This window comes from Lissotriton vulgaris, chromosome 8 (assembly GCF_964263255.1).
Source record: "Lissotriton vulgaris chromosome 8, aLisVul1.2, whole genome shotgun sequence".
Taxonomy (NCBI): domain Eukaryota; kingdom Metazoa; phylum Chordata; class Amphibia; order Caudata; family Salamandridae; genus Lissotriton; species Lissotriton vulgaris.
In genome coordinates this window covers 1,303,659,001-1,303,674,421 of record NC_141696.1, presented here as the reverse complement: position 1 = coordinate 1,303,674,421, position 15,421 = coordinate 1,303,659,001, and the positions used below count along the sequence as shown (strand labels likewise).

The window sequence follows — 15,421 nt, the reverse complement described above, 5'->3', positions numbered from 1 at the left end:
TACAAAGAGATTGTGGAGAGACAATACGTCCCCCAAGGGCGCTCCTTGAATAGGGAAAAAAAGAATCTCATGGACCCCTAGACAACCTCCTGCAAGTTAGTGTAGTCACTGACTGCATTTGCTTGCATGAGGATCTCTAACCCTCTTTGAAGGGCAGGCCAGATGCAGCCTTTGCAATGAAAGGCAGACTGACTTCTTCAAACAGCCAGTCCACATTTCACTATGTGCTGGCCACAGGACAGGCAAGAGTTCACTGCTGCCATGGTGGCAACTCATTGACTCTAATAGTCACATTGACCCATTATGTGCCAGCCGAACCTAGTTAGGAGTCTGCCGTGGCACAGACCTGGACAGTGCACCCTTTATGTAAAACAGCCCATGGCAAAATGTGCAAGATTTATATCCAAGCATTGTATGTCCTTAAACACAGTAGACTTTATATTCTAATACCACCCTGTTAAGACCCTTTTTAGTTGCTTTGGTACAGTGGCTGCTCTGACAGATAGTGTAGCATTGCAGGTGAGCTGTGTCTAGACTCTTGCCAAACATGTATAATTTGTTCCAAATCACTTGGTCGTTGACATATGAATGACTGTCTTCTTTCTCTCACTCTTTATCAGCCTAAATGTGCGATCAGCAGCCTCCACATGTCTGAGAAATATCTTATCTACTAAAAGTGGCTCCCAGTTTTGGGACGTGTACAAAAACAAGGCGGATCCCATGCTTGTGTATTTACAGCCTTTCCGATTTGTCAAGAAAAAGGTAGGTACTTTGCTTGATTTTTCTTCTGTTGAACTTTGGAAAGAACACATTTAATATGGAAATTCTGATCCATGGTTGTACCTCACATTGCCATGATTTGTTCAATGTGAGCCTTGCCACTTGGGGTCCTTGAGGCTCAGGCCGGGTGGCGAGGTGGCATAGTAAGGACTCAAAGGGCCATAGAGCCTATGACAAAAAGGCAACCACATCAGGTAAGCTCACTTGTGAACAGTTACCTACAGGTAGCTCAACTCTGCGCAATAAATCTCAGAGAAATTTGTACAGTAGAGAAAAGAAGAACAAATCCAACCCACCATAGGCCTTCGGCTTTATCACCTGAAGGTTGTATTAAAATCTTCACATGTTGATTTGACCAGTTTTCTGTGTATGTGAGACTGTATTCTTTAAAATATGCTATATGGCAATGGCAAATGGAAGCCTTGCATTATCAACTTAAAATGTCAAATAAGCCTTGAAATCAGAGTGTTTTTGACAGATGTCTTCTTTCATATTTCCTTTTGTTTTATGGCACACTGTTCTTAATAGGGAACTGGAAACGTTTTTTTCCAAAAGTATTCCCCACAAAAAATGAGTTTTGTTCTGGTGCTCTGGGTGTCAGTGGAAGTGGCTTGTACTGGTGTGAGCCTAACTGTTTTTTGGGACTTTGGATCTATTGTTGGATTTCCATGTTACCTTCAGAAACATTTGCTTGCAGGTAAACCCCATAGTTGCCTGTCGCTTTGTCTATCAGAATACTCATTCTCATGATGTGGTCATTACAGTTCTGCTATTTATGGAAAGGAGTAAGAGCAAATTAATGTTCACACTCCAGTTCTGTGAAGTCTAGTACGACGACACTGGCATTTGAGATGGTCACTGAGATCTTTAGATTGATCAGGGAACTTTAGAGCTGAGAGCAGTGATTTTGGGGCCAATAAATCCTTTTTGATTTTTGCACTACCATCAGAGCAAATTAAGTGGTTTTCTGGGTTTCGCAGCGCCATGGGTGAGCACTGCTTGACAAACAGAACTGGAAGTGAAATTTTTAAGGGGAAGAGAGTACCCACCTGCCATGCATAACCTAAACACAACGCTTCTAAGCTCACACCCTTAATTATCAATACAAACAATTACCATAAAAAAATTCATAATTTTGTTTCTTCAAAATTCAATAATACAGCAGTACCTTGCTCCTTAGAAAAATAAAAATCAATCAATCACAAATTAATCCTACATTATCTGACAACTACATCCATTGAACATAAATGACTTAACAAAGTCTACCTGACCTCCCACCTCACAGAATTGCTCAAACCAAAAATCAAGTCCTTTAGTTAAAAACAAGGCCCCTGCTGTATACACATAGATAAACCGTAAAGGAGACAGAATATGATATTTCTTCTTTATGTACCGAACAGTAGTAGGCAGATTTAAAATGTTGATGCATGTTTCGGTGGATTTTGCAATTTTTTCTTTCAACTTCATCAGGACCAAACACAATAACAAAATGATTCACAAAATACAGTTCTTCATTCTCTCGACAAAGATGCAAGTCGGTCAGTCGTGCTAATACTTCTTAGAGAAGGGGGCAGTTCCTTAATCTCATCTTGTGGCTCTCAAGGTTTCCCTAGGAAAGAAGTAATTCCCAAACCGCAATCAAAACTGCACCAGAGGCACACAATTCTTACAGAGCAGAAGACCTTCATCGTGGCTCTATGACCTAAAAGACATTCCGCCAATGTAATGTAATGTAATGTAATGTTAATGAACCACTGGTGGCTGCAAGTGTCCTTGGGTGGGAGAGGAGAGGAGTAGTAAGTCGATCACACTCGTGAAACACTTATTATTATTATTTATTTTTTTTAAACTTGTAAGGCGCAACAGCTACCCAAAAAGGGTTTCCCGGCGCCGAGACACAGCAAAAAAGGTCACAGGGGATTTCAGGTTGCTCAAGTTATTATTGTTCGAACAACCAGGTCTTGATGTTCTTTCTGAACCTGGCATGGTTTTCCTCTTTGCGAATATAAGGAGGAAGTGCGTTCCAAAGGGAAGTCCTAAGTGGGCAAAGGATCTGCCTCCCATTCTTGCAAGTTTGAACCTTGGTACACAGAAGTTGGCAGCTGATTGTGACCGAAGGTTACGCTTGAGAGTGTAGGGATAGGCTAGAGCTAAAAGATATTTGGGTGCAGTACCTGTTTTGATTCTGAACATGTAGTTCATGGCTTTAAATCTAATTCTGTTTTCTACCCTGAGCCAATGAAGCTCACGACGGTAGCTCGAGACTCCGGAAGGAATTCTGCACAGTAGTCTGAAGTAGATGGTCTTCAGCGTGTTGACCGTGATGGGAGGCCAAAATTCCAGGGTATTCTCAATAGTGGGGGCATGGTCCTTGTCAGCCTGTGGGAAGGGATCATTATTGTAGCTGTTTATATCTCTAACGATCTTGTCAATTTTGTCCGTAAAGAAACAGGCTAAATCTTGACATTGTTGTGTGTTAAGTGGGGGAGCAGTGGCTGTGGTTTGCGCGCCTGCAAGTTCCTTGACCTTATTAAACAGAGTTTTGGGTTTATTAGTTGCTTCCATGATGGTGTTTGAAACAAACCAGGCTTGCGCTTTCATGCAAGCAGTGTGATATAAATTCCTGGCATTATGGTATTTCTCTTTTTTGTCAGGAGCGTAGTCTTTTCGCCACTGGCGCTCAAGTGCCTTGCATTTCGATTACTCAGTTTTCAGAGAGTCGTTGTACCAAGGGGCTGGGTGACGGTGGCTATTTCCCTTGGTGTGAGGGGTTGGTAGGCAGTAGTCAGCGGCGTCACTAAGCCATTGTTGGGCAGCTTCTGCTAAACTTTCCATGTTATGACCTTTTTTGGGGAGGTTTTCATGGAGTGCTATGTTTAGTTTAGCCATGTCAAGTAGTTTCCAGTTTTTCCTGGAAGTAGCTGGGAAAGCTGGCTGCGCAGAGGTGACGGAAGGTAGCTTAAGGCTAAATTTTATTAAATGGTGGTCTGACCAGCAAATGGGGGTGGTATCATGCCATTTTAAGTCATTGATATTGGTAATGATAGGGTCAAGCAAATGGCCCGCTTTGTGCGTGGGTCCAGAATTTAGTAAGGTCAGATTTAGAGCCGTCAAACACTGTGACAAAACTCTAGGTCCTGAAAGCAGAAAAGACTTGGCCATAGCAAGTAGTCTTCCCCTGCGGGCTCACTGACCAGGAACTTCAGTTCTTCTGTATCTCTTCTCCATATTGCTAGTTGTGTGTGCCACTGTGCTCTGAGGGCTGCCCAGGATGACATGCTGGATTTTCACTTTAAGTGTCCCATCTGTTCGAAGCAGGAGTTGAGCGAGTCCTGGAGAGACACAAATGGGAGCTCATTCCGTCCTGGTCTACATTGCTGACTTCCACTATGAATAAATCATAGAAGAGGCACGAACAGCATGCACAATGCTAGCGGGCTAAACCATAAAGTGTTACACTTCTGTGTGTTGAACCATCACTCATCCTCCAGTGCTGTTGGAGTTTGTTGTATATTTGGGATTCCATGAGTCGATGTCCTAGGATTTGTTTCCCTTATTAGCTCTAGTTTGTGCACTTGCACTCAGGTTTGCTATGGTGCGAGAAGAATCACATCCTATGTTCACGACACTTAATCAACTTTGTACCTCATGCTCTTGGGAACCATGTTCTGATTTTGATGGGAGTTGCTGCTGCACATCAGTATTTTTGGGGAAGAATGGAAGTGCCATTATCATGCTAACCTTTGTTTGTTCCCTTTCCAGGGTGTGAAATCCACCATATTTATGTTACCTTCTTTAAGTAAGTAGTTCTTAAGAGAGGACCTCCGTGGGTCTCGTTTCAGGTTTCTAATCTTTTGCCTAAGTTCTTTTGGATGCAGAGGCATATGACTGGCAACAGGTATAAGCAATGTTTGCATTTGGTGGCATTCTTCGATTGGACCCATGGTAGTGGATTTTTTATCTTTTGGTGTGTTGTTTGACAGTGATGGGTCTGGGGGTCACTACACTAGTGACAGTTCCGTCTGTGCGGCCTGTTTGTCGTTCTGGACTTTCCCCACTCCGGAACCTATTTCAGACTTCTGGCCTCTAAAGTAGAGGTGTGCAACATTCATGTAATTGGCTTTGCGATGTCCAAATCTGTCTTTTTGTGCTATATTTATGCTCAAAATGTATAGCTGCAACAATATTCGAAATGAGTATGCACTTCACACTGACAAATCAAGCAAAAAAGCAAAAGCACCACCCACAAACACGCATGTACTGTTGTTCCCAAGCTTTTGAGGGAATTCTTTAACGCAAATGGGTGTTCGCAGCAACATTTTACTGAATACACAAATGGTGCATAATTATGCAACTGGTGTAATGGCTTGGTTTCAGGACTTTCGCATCCGAAGCGTAACATGGTATTCCCGAAATTACCTTCATTACGTCATCGCGTTTTAGATTTCGCCCAGGCCTGCTCTATTTTCGTTGATGCTTTCCGACTTGGGGCTGATTCTCACAAAAGGTTTTTACCGGCTATGTGATAATGTGTTCTGCTTTGCAGGGCTGTGATGTATCAAAACCTTTGAGTTCTATCCGTTCTTACTCTGACTTAAGCAGATGTGCTGCAGGGGCATGATAGCATGGCTATGTGTTGATTCTGCTTTGGAATTTATATTTGCTTTTGTTCCCAGAGCGCTTAATATGAGCACCAGTTGCGTTTCGGACAGATACATTTATTTTTGTTAGGCACGTATTTAGAACTGCATCTGAGTTTTTTACTTACTCTCTGTCCTGTTAGAGTAGTGTGGGACCACTGATGCACAGGAGAAGGGACTTGTGCTATCCTTGATCAGGAGGAATCTTCTGAGATCCTGGAAATGACTTGCGCATAACAATACCTTCCTCTAAGTTACTTGATGGCAAGTCACCATAAACTAAAAATATACACTACACTCAATAGCGTTCTTAAATCATCCACAGTGCTGATCCACCTTGTGTTGGAAATGGATGCTCAGCTTCATTTTCGCCAAGGTAAATGGTATGTTCGAGGTATATGAGCTGCAGATTGCACACTGTGCATAGATGGCCACCTAGTGTTGGGCCCGGATGTTTGCAGTTTGTTTTTGTCCTGAAAAGTTCTTTGGAAGTCACGAGATGGGTGATTCCTCCTCTGGACGATACTGCGCATGGACATCGGCTCCATCCTCAGATTGTTTTTTTCCGCCATCGGGCTCGGATGTGTTTCCAACGCTCCAGTTTGGAACCGATTTTCCTTCGGCGCGCAACCCTCACCCAGTTCAACGGTATTGTTTTGATTGCGAACCCTTATCAACGCGACTCTTCACAACTTCGAAGTCTTCGATTCCGGTCGTTGACGAAGGACTTCAGGCCTACCTAGGCCTCACTTTCTGGCTCATGGAAAGGACTCCATTCAAGAGGTGTCCTCGATGTAGATCGAAGTTTCCCCACACCGATCTACATGAGGTGTGCAACCTTTGCCTCTCACCAGAGCACAAGGCCAAAGACTATTCGGCTTGTGCCTCTTTCCGCTCCAAGAAGACGATTTGGAACTGACGAGCTCGAAGAACAATGTCTCGCTAGTCAGCGTCGAATCCTTACGACATCTTCGAAGAAGGCGTCGACGTGCCAGAACACCAGCAGGCCGAAGAAAGTGCCAGCTCCTCTGATGCCGAAGACTCAGACGTCGAGGACATCACTCCAGCTCAACGGGTCGTAAGTAAGACCGTCGACCCCAACCCTTCCTCGACACCCTCAAAAAAGGTTTCGGTCACACCCTCACCTTCGGGCCCGGGGGCATACCGAGAGACTGCTTCCCACGCCCTGTCTTCGGGCTCGGCAAAGAAGCCTATTAAGCCTTTAGGTGGCTCGGGCTCGAGTCAGCCTATTCCCGGTGCCGATCCCATACCGACACCGAAAAAGAAGCCATCTTACTCAACCACGCCGACCGCTGCTCCGACACCTAAGCACTCGGCGCCAAAGACTGGCACTGGCTCATCGATTCAAAAACCGCACTCGGAGGCGAGTAACAAACCACCTAAAGGTCCTGACTCACACGCTTCTGAACCGAAAAAACACCCGGAAACGGAAAAACACATTCCGGTAAAAGACATTTCAAAAGGTCATACTTCTAAGCCAAAAGACTCTAGACCAGCTACCGAGTTGGTGCCGAAGAAACCTCCTGAACCGAAAACTTTGACGCCGAAGGATCTGCCAGACACAGAAGAGCTTTTCACACCAGATCCTAATCAAAAGACTATTGTAAAGGATCGTAAGACTTGCCAACTAGCTCTTAGCGCCAGGAAGAGACCACTAGAGGCGCCTGCACCATCTCCTCCCTCAAAGAAGAGAGACATTGCAACCTCTCCATTAAGGGTCCCTTCTCCACCATCTCCCCATACTATTCCTCCTCCTACACCTCCTCCACCACATCATTCGCCTACACCATCCACTAATCCAGATGATGATGTAGATACAGACTCTGATGACACAGGTGTGGGTGCACATGACCCAGCAGGGACCAATATTCCCCCTCAGTCACCTAACCCATGGGATGATTATAACACCCCTGATGTGTCTTACGTCCCCCAAGATGACGTATATCCTTCCAGGCCTTCCCCACCAGAGGACACTATAGATTGTAACCTACTAGTCCAAAGAGCTGCCCAGTATCATGGGGTTGACTTACACACCGATACTGTGGAGGAAGATTTCCTATTGGACACTTTTGATAATACACAAAGGTCCACTGCCATTTTGCCAATGCTTAAAGGGGTCATTAAGCAGGCAACAGAGGTATTTAAAGATCCTGTCAGGGCTCGGGTCCTCAACCCTCGCATTGAGAAAAAATACAAAGCTGCCCCTACAGACCCAGTTTACATTGGAGGTCCAGCACCATTAGATTCTTTAGTAGTATCCAATGAACGTAAACATGCTAATTCAGACATCAGGTGAGGCCTCACCACCAGATAAGGAATCTAAACTCTTTGACGCCTCTGTTAAGAGCACAGCGTCACAGGTAGCTAACATATGGCGCATTGCCAATACTCAAGCGTTGTTGGCAAGGTATGACAGGGCACATTATGATGAACTAGAGTCTATAATGCAGCATCTATCAGACAAGTATAAGAATAGGGCCAATGAACTCATACAAGAAGGTAAAAATATTACCAATACTTCTATTCGTTGTGCCCTAGATGCTGCAGACATTGCCTCAAGGGCAATGAATACCAGCACACTTTTGCGTAGACATGCCTGGCTACGTATTTCAGGTTTTAAACCTGAGATACAAAATTCCATCCTCAATCAGCCATTTGATGAGTCACATTTATTTGGCCCTAATGTCGATGTGTCTTTAGAGAAATTGAAAAAAGACACCGACACAGAAAAATCTATGGGAGCCTTGCAGCTGCATGCTCCCAGACGTTCTTTTCGTCGCTCATCATACAGAGGCAACACAAGAGGCTACTCCTCCGAAAGCCCCTCTACTTCCTACAAGACCCCTAGCCAATCCACATTCACTAAGGGCTATCAGAGAGGGGGTTACAGGGGTAACAACAACAAAGGCAGAGGCAAAACCAACAACTCCCGCTCTCTGCTTTCACCCCTACCCAATGACTTTCCTCCGCTTCCCCCCAACATTCCACTCCTGCGGGGGGGAAGACTGCAACAATTCCTTCCTGCCTGGATCAACATCACATCAGACAGGTTGGTGCGACAAATTATTCAGTCAGGTTACTGTCTAGAACTAACATCTACCCCCCAAACATACCACCCAAACAGCGCCCAATGTCACAAGAACATCTATCACTGTTTAAGCAAGAAGTAATATCTTTGCTAGAAAAAAGTGCAATGGAACCAGTTCCTCTGCACCAACAAAACAAGGGGGTTTACTCCCTATACTTTCTTATTCCAGGACGGGTATGCTCAGACGTGAGTCCCTTGCTCACTTTGCCACTGGATTCAAGCAAGCCGGGCTGAAGACGGCTGGAATGCCTGAAACCGGTCCTCGGAAGCTTATTTCTGGTCCAGGGAAGACATGGCTTGGCAGTTCAGGCTGGACTGTTCCCATGAGGCACAGGGTCAGACTGATTTGCATATAACCATGTCTGAACTGGGGTGGCAGAGTGGGTTAAAGAACAGTGATGGATTAAACCCAGATCTTTTGACTGGGTGTGAGTGTTTGATTGATTCAGATGCTCCGTCCATCACCACCCCCTTTTGTACCTCAGATAGAAAGAGAGCGCACAATTTGGGTCCAGACGGTGGAGCCTCTCTTTCTCTTTAGAGGGATTCAGAGGCGGAAAGAAGATGGGGAAAGTGATGGTCTGGCTGATGTGAAAGGCAGTGACCACCTATAGCAGAAAAGGACGGGTCCTTAGAACAACTTTGTCCGGATGCTTAGATGGTAGAGGTGATGGCAACCAGGAAAGCAGTCTTTAGAGTGAGAAGACGAAGAGGGCAATTATGAAGTGGCTCAAAGTGAGCGCACATCAGAAAGGTAAGAACTAGAGTGAAGTCCCACTGAGGCATCACGAAAGGAACAGGAGGAAACATGTGCGTGATGCCTTTCAAGAATCTACTTACAACAGGGGACTTGAAAAGGGAAGGCTGATCTGGGAGCCTTAAAAAGGCAGAAATGGCCGAGAGATAGCCCCTGATAGTGCCCAAAGCAGAACCCTGGTAGGCCAAAGAAAGAAGAAAAAGAAGGACCTCTGAAAGAGGGGCAGAAAAGAGATCCACAGCCATTGCTGTGAACCATGCAATAAACTTATTCCGCCTACCATCTTAGTGGAGGGACGCCTTGCTGCCAAGATAACATTACAGACTTCAGGGGGCAGGTCGAAAGACGTCAACTGCCACCGCTCAATCTCCACGCAAGTAGGTGGAGGCTGGACAGGTTCGGATGGAGGACCGTCCCCTGCTGCTGCAACAGAAGTTCCTCCTGAAGAGGCAGATGGATCGAGGGATCAATGTTCATACTGAGTAGCTCGGGATACCATACTCTTCGAGGCCAGTCTGGAGCCACAGGAATAACTTAGGCCCGGTTGCCCCTGATCTTCTTCAGCACTCTGGGCAGAAGTGGTATAGGTGGAAAGGCATACAACAGACAACTCCACTCGCGACGAAAAGCGTCGCCGAGCGAGTGCCGCCTTGAAAATTCCAACGCACAGAACTTATGACATTGCGCCTTCTCCTCAGTGGTGAATAGATCTAACCGAGGCTCTCCTCACTGCTGAAAGAGACCTTGCGCCACGTCCGAGTTCAGATGCCATTTGTGATCCATCATGCACCGTTGGCTGAGTTCATCCGCCTTGACGTTCAGGGAACCTGCCAGGTGTTGAACCAACATGGACATGCGCTGGTGTTCCAGCCAAGCCCAGAGGTGCAGAACCTCTTGGCATAGGGTCCACGACCCCACCCCACCCTGTTTGTTGTAGTACCACATGGCGGTGGTGTTGTCTGTGAATACCTGCACTACTCTCCCCATGACAGAGGGGAGGAATGCCTTCAGGTCAAGTCGGATCGCCTGAAGCTCCAGCAGGTTGGTGTGGAGGCTGGACTCTGCCGGACACCAGAGGCCTCTGATCTCCGCCTTTCCCATGTGACCACCCCATCCCAGAAGAGATGCGTCCGTCACAACTGTATGTTCAGGTTGGGGAAGGGAGCGGGATCTGCCATTGACCCAGTCGCGATTTGTGAGCCACCACTGCAACTGCCGTACAGTGCCCTCCGAGACCTGGACGTGATCGGACAGGTTGCCCTGATGCTGTGTCCACTGGAACTTCAGGTCGCACTGCAGATCCCGCATATGCCATCTGGCATGATCCACATACAGGATGCAGGAGGCCATCATGCCCAGTAGCCGAAGGGTCATCTTTACCGAAACCTTTGATAGAGGCTGAAAGATCCGAATCATAGCCTGAATGTCCCGGTCTCGCTGTTCAGGAGGATAAATCCGAAACCGCGCCGAGTCCAGAACCGCTCCGATAAAAAGGTACTTCTGCAAGGGAACCAGTAGCGACTTCGGCACATTGATGGAAAACCCCAGCAAATGCAGGAGGCCGGCCGTAGTCTGGAGGTGGGAGACAACTGCCTGGGGCGAGCCTGCCTTCAACAGCCAGTAGTCGAGATAGAGGGAAGACTGAAACCCCTGATCTGCGCAGATGAGCTGTGACCACCACCATCACTTTTGTGAACACCCGAGGGGCACAGGGTCAAGGCTGATTTGCATATAGCCATTGTCTGACCTAGGGTGGTGTGGAGTGCAAGAAAACGATGGATTTAGGCCCAGATCCTTTTACTGGGGTGAATGTAAGACATTGTTCTGCATTCTGTCCTTCAACTGTGTTTTTTGCAATTTTCACCCCGAGTGGGCTGGGTATGCTCAGACGTGAGTCCCAGGCTCTCCACATCACTGGAGTCAAGCTATCCAGGCTGAAGAAAGACATGGCTTGGTAGCTCGGGCTGGACTGTTCCCATGAGGCACAGGGTCAAGGCTGATTTGCATTTAGCCATTGTCTGACCTAGGGTGGTGTGGAGTGCAAAAAAACGATGGATTTAGGCCCAGATCCTTGTACTGGGGTGAATGTAAGACATTGTTCTGCATTCTGACCATCAACTGTGTTTTTTGCAAGGCCGAAGGGGAGCACAGTGAACTGAAAATTCTCGAGGCTTACCGTGAATCGCAGGTAGCGCCTGTGGGCAGGCAGGACCGGAATATGAAAATAGGCGTCCTGCAAGTCCACGCCACCATCCAGTCTTGCGGATCCGGGGCAGACAAGACCTGAGCAAGTGTGAGCATCTTGAACTTCTCCTTCCGGAGGAAGCGATTGACGTTCCGAAGGTCTAAGATAGAACACAGGCCCTTGTCTTTCTTTGGAACCAGAAAGTAGTGGGAATAACAACTACGACCTACTTCTGGCATCGGAACGTGCTCAATGGACCCCTTGGCCAAGAGGGTGCAACTTCCTGCTGGAGAAGTGCCATGTGATCCCAGGACATGCAGTGGTACTGAGGTGGCATGGCTGGAGGGGTTGTCTCAAAAAGAAGTGACTTGCCCCGTCTGTCAATTTGCAGCACCCACTTTCCGAAGTGATGTTGCGCCAGTGGTGGAGATCATGGTGTATGCGTCCAGCCACTGGAGTCTGATGTGCCTGAAAGGTTGGACTAGGAAGGCTTGGAAGCGGATGCTGCGGGTGGAGATGGACTGACCCACCCGCTTGGCCCCCTGAACCGCCTCGATGGTTCCCACGTCGGCGGCCACACTGAGGTTGTTGCTGCTGTGGCCTGTGGCTCTGCGAACGTTGTGGGGCGCCCCTTCCGTGGCCGCAAAAGGCAGAAGATGGAGGAGGCCGAGCGGCCAACAGGCCCAAGTACTTGGCCGTAGCCCGGGAGTCCTTGAAGCGCTTCAACGCACTGTCTACCTTTTTGCCTAAAAAGCGAATCCCATCAAAGGGCATGTCCATCAATGTGTTCTGGACAACCCCTGAGAAGCCCGTTGTCCTCAACCAGGCGTGGCGCCGAAGCGCCACTGTCGTGGAAATCGACCTGCCCAGTGAGTCGGCGGTGTCCAGCCCGCAAAGTATGGTGAACTTCGCTGCGTCTCTTGCGGCCGCAACTGGCAGGGAAAGAACTGCCTGGGCCTCCTCCGGGCAGTTGGGCAGGACCTGCGCAACCGTGTCCCACAGAGAGTGGGTATGATGGCCTAAGAGGCACATGGCGTTCACCGACTGCAGCCCTGAGCTGGCAGATAAAAACAGCTTCTTGCCAAGCTTATCCAGTTTCTTGGATTCCATATCTAGAGGTGCGGTAGGGAACACACTCTGGGATGCTTAGGCTTGGAAAACCAAGCTCTCAGGGATGTGGTGCTGGATAAGGGAGAGGGGGTCGCCCAGAGCCGGGCGATGGCGTCTGGCCCCGTTCCTGTCAACAGGAGCCCCTGTGTTGGGCCTGGACCAGGTGCCCAAAAGAACTTCTGACAGTGCTTCATTAAAAGGCAGCAAGGGCTCTGAAGAGGTAGCCGCCGGTTGGAGCACTTCTGTCAGGAGGTTAGTCCTGACGACCACCGTAGGGAGTTCGAGGTGGAGAGCCTCGGCTGCCCTACGCAACACCACTACGCACCTGGCTCCCTCCTCCGTAGCCATGGTAGGAGGAGACAGCATGCCAAGGTCAGGTAAGGTGTCAAGACCACTGGCATCCCCCAAATTCTCTGCCCAGTCCGCATCATAAGCACAGTCCTGTTCTAGAGGGTCTTCACACCCCTCCCAGTCCTCCCCTTCCTCCGAAGTCTGTGGAACAGGCTCAAAATAAGGAGGACGGACATGGGCACAAAAGGCCCCATCGGCTTTGGTATCGGTGTCCGTATCCGGGTCAGGGCTGAACCTGGGGACGACGTTGTTCTGAGGAGCTGGAGATGTTGGAAACGGTGCCGGGGAGATCGGCGCCGGTGGAGGTGTCACTAGGTCAACCAGCGTCAATTGGGGTCCGATCCCGGACCCCTGGGGGGCCTGCACCGATGGGGCCAGACGGCCCACAGAGTCGGGCCATGGCAGTAAGAAACTCCTGCACCTGAGCAGACGTTGCCCCCGCACCCGGAAAGGGAGGGGTAGACTGGTGGAGACGTCACAGGCTATGCCAGAGCCGCAGGGGTGGCACTGCCCGCACCCTTAGCCGCGCGACGGGCGAAGGGGGAAGTCGAAGAGCGACGATGCTTCTTCGACTTCTTTTTGGAATGCTTTGACTTACCTGACCCCGATTGCGAAGACTTAGATTCAGAAGAACGGTGAGGATGGCTCTTCAACCGATCCCTCGAGCCGGCACCTCGAGCGGCACGGAGCCAACGGCCGGACTTCAAGCAACTTTCGGGACTGCTCCTGCAAAGTCTTCGGCCCCATGGCCCGGCAGTCGGGGCACGACTTGGGGTCGTGCTCGCGCCCCAGGCAGTAGAGACACACGCGGTGGGGGTCCATCACCGACATCATGTGATGAGTCCCCACAGTTCTTGAAACAGGGCATCCCTACCACACCAGGAGTCGATCGACTCGAAAAGATGAGGTAAAAGGCTTAGAACAGCTCAGTCAAAAAATGACTGGGGATACTCGCTCTTTCTGGATCTGCGCTTGCTGGCGCGGAAAAAGAAAGAACCGACGTCCGGGCACGTGGGCTCATCTAAGTAGCACCAGCGACGTCATCCCAACGCCAAAGACACACACGGAGCCGCACGACAACGCCTACCGACGCACAGGGGTACTGCTGACGAAAAACGTTCGGGATCCAGTCTGACGTCTGGGGGTAAATCTATGGTAAGGAATCTATTACTACGTGCTTCTTTCAGGTGTGTTTCTTTTTTTATCTTTAACTAGTAAAGAACCATCTTTTTGAAGGATGGTGCATACCTCCAATCCTCACTCACTGCATCCAGCTTCACTCATAGGTCTGTCTTCAACGTCACATTGCTATTCATACATCTGAAGGACTCGATGGAAGCAAATACAAATCAGACCACTTCCGTGTACACCTGAAGGCCATGAAGCCCACTATAAATGATACATATGGAGTAGCTACATGCTCAACAACTGAGAAAGCCCTTTAGGCCTTGCAAATGGTATTGACAGTGGACAGTGCTGGACATATACCAATACCATACGGTACAGTGGGTGTTATTGTCTATTAGCATGTTCACACTTTAAAACATCCCCATGCATGTCACTTACATCCCAGTTTTGGCACAGCAAATGTATAGAAATATTGCGGATTGGATGTGAAAATGTTCTAGCCCATATTCACTGGTCCTCTAGTTTTCAGATTACTGCTACCCCAACTTCAAAACACTTAGGAAAGTAAGTTTTATCAATATGCTTATAATCTGATCGAGACGTCTAGCCGCAGATTCCTTAACTTAGAATATCCCCAGGCGTCAGGCTGGATCCGGGAAACTTTCCGCAGTAGCACCTCTGCGCGCCTTCGACGCCGCACGACTACGCCCTGACGTCGTCCACAGACATGACATCAGCGTAGCCATAGATGCCCCTACCGGCGCGTTGTTGTCAGTTTTCACCTTTTGCGCGTCCCAGCGCAGGTCTTGGAAAACCAGCAGTTCCTTGGCCTGGTTGTTAGCCCTTCTTGACACCTTCGATGTCGCAGGAACAGTGTGCAATGCCTTCAGGCTTTAAGACTTGTGAAGCCTGTGCGCGTCAGGTGTTTGGCACTGACCCGCACCTCATCTGTATGTGGTACCTCAGCGTGCACCACGAGCTCCAAAGAATGTGATGCCTGTCAGAGGATGAAGCCCAAGTCCCTGAGAGAGCGTTGTATGAAACTGCTGGCCATACGACTGTCCGGTCCAGCAACTCTGCGTCGCCGCTATCCCTCTCAGCATCTGGCTCGTTCCAGAGGTCGTTCCCGCGAATGTCATTCAAAGGCAGGTAAGTGCACGCCTAACCGGATGGCAACTAAAACTAGTGCTGTTTACGCACGTGATATTCACAGAGTGGCTGCTATTCTTGGATTTCAGCCATCAGGTGGTCCCTTTGCTTTCTGATCCTTTGATGGATCTGCTTCATATGGATTCTATTGAGGTGGAGCCTTTGCTGCCATTTGGCGGCTCTTTATTTGACATTATTCATGGCACATGGGC

The 15,421-nt window shown here is 48.5% G+C and overlaps 1 protein-coding gene across 1 annotated transcript in view; it reads left to right on the top strand.

Moving 5' to 3' along the window:
- Positions 1-15,421, top strand: part of ATM (ATM serine/threonine kinase) — a 1,399,724-nt gene that overhangs the window by 876,955 nt on the left and 507,348 nt on the right. The window contains exon 35 of the mRNA XM_086935231.1: positions 621-762. Coding sequence (XP_086791357.1) covers positions 621-762 — 142 coding nt within the window. The remainder of the gene's footprint in view (positions 1-620; positions 763-15,421) is intronic.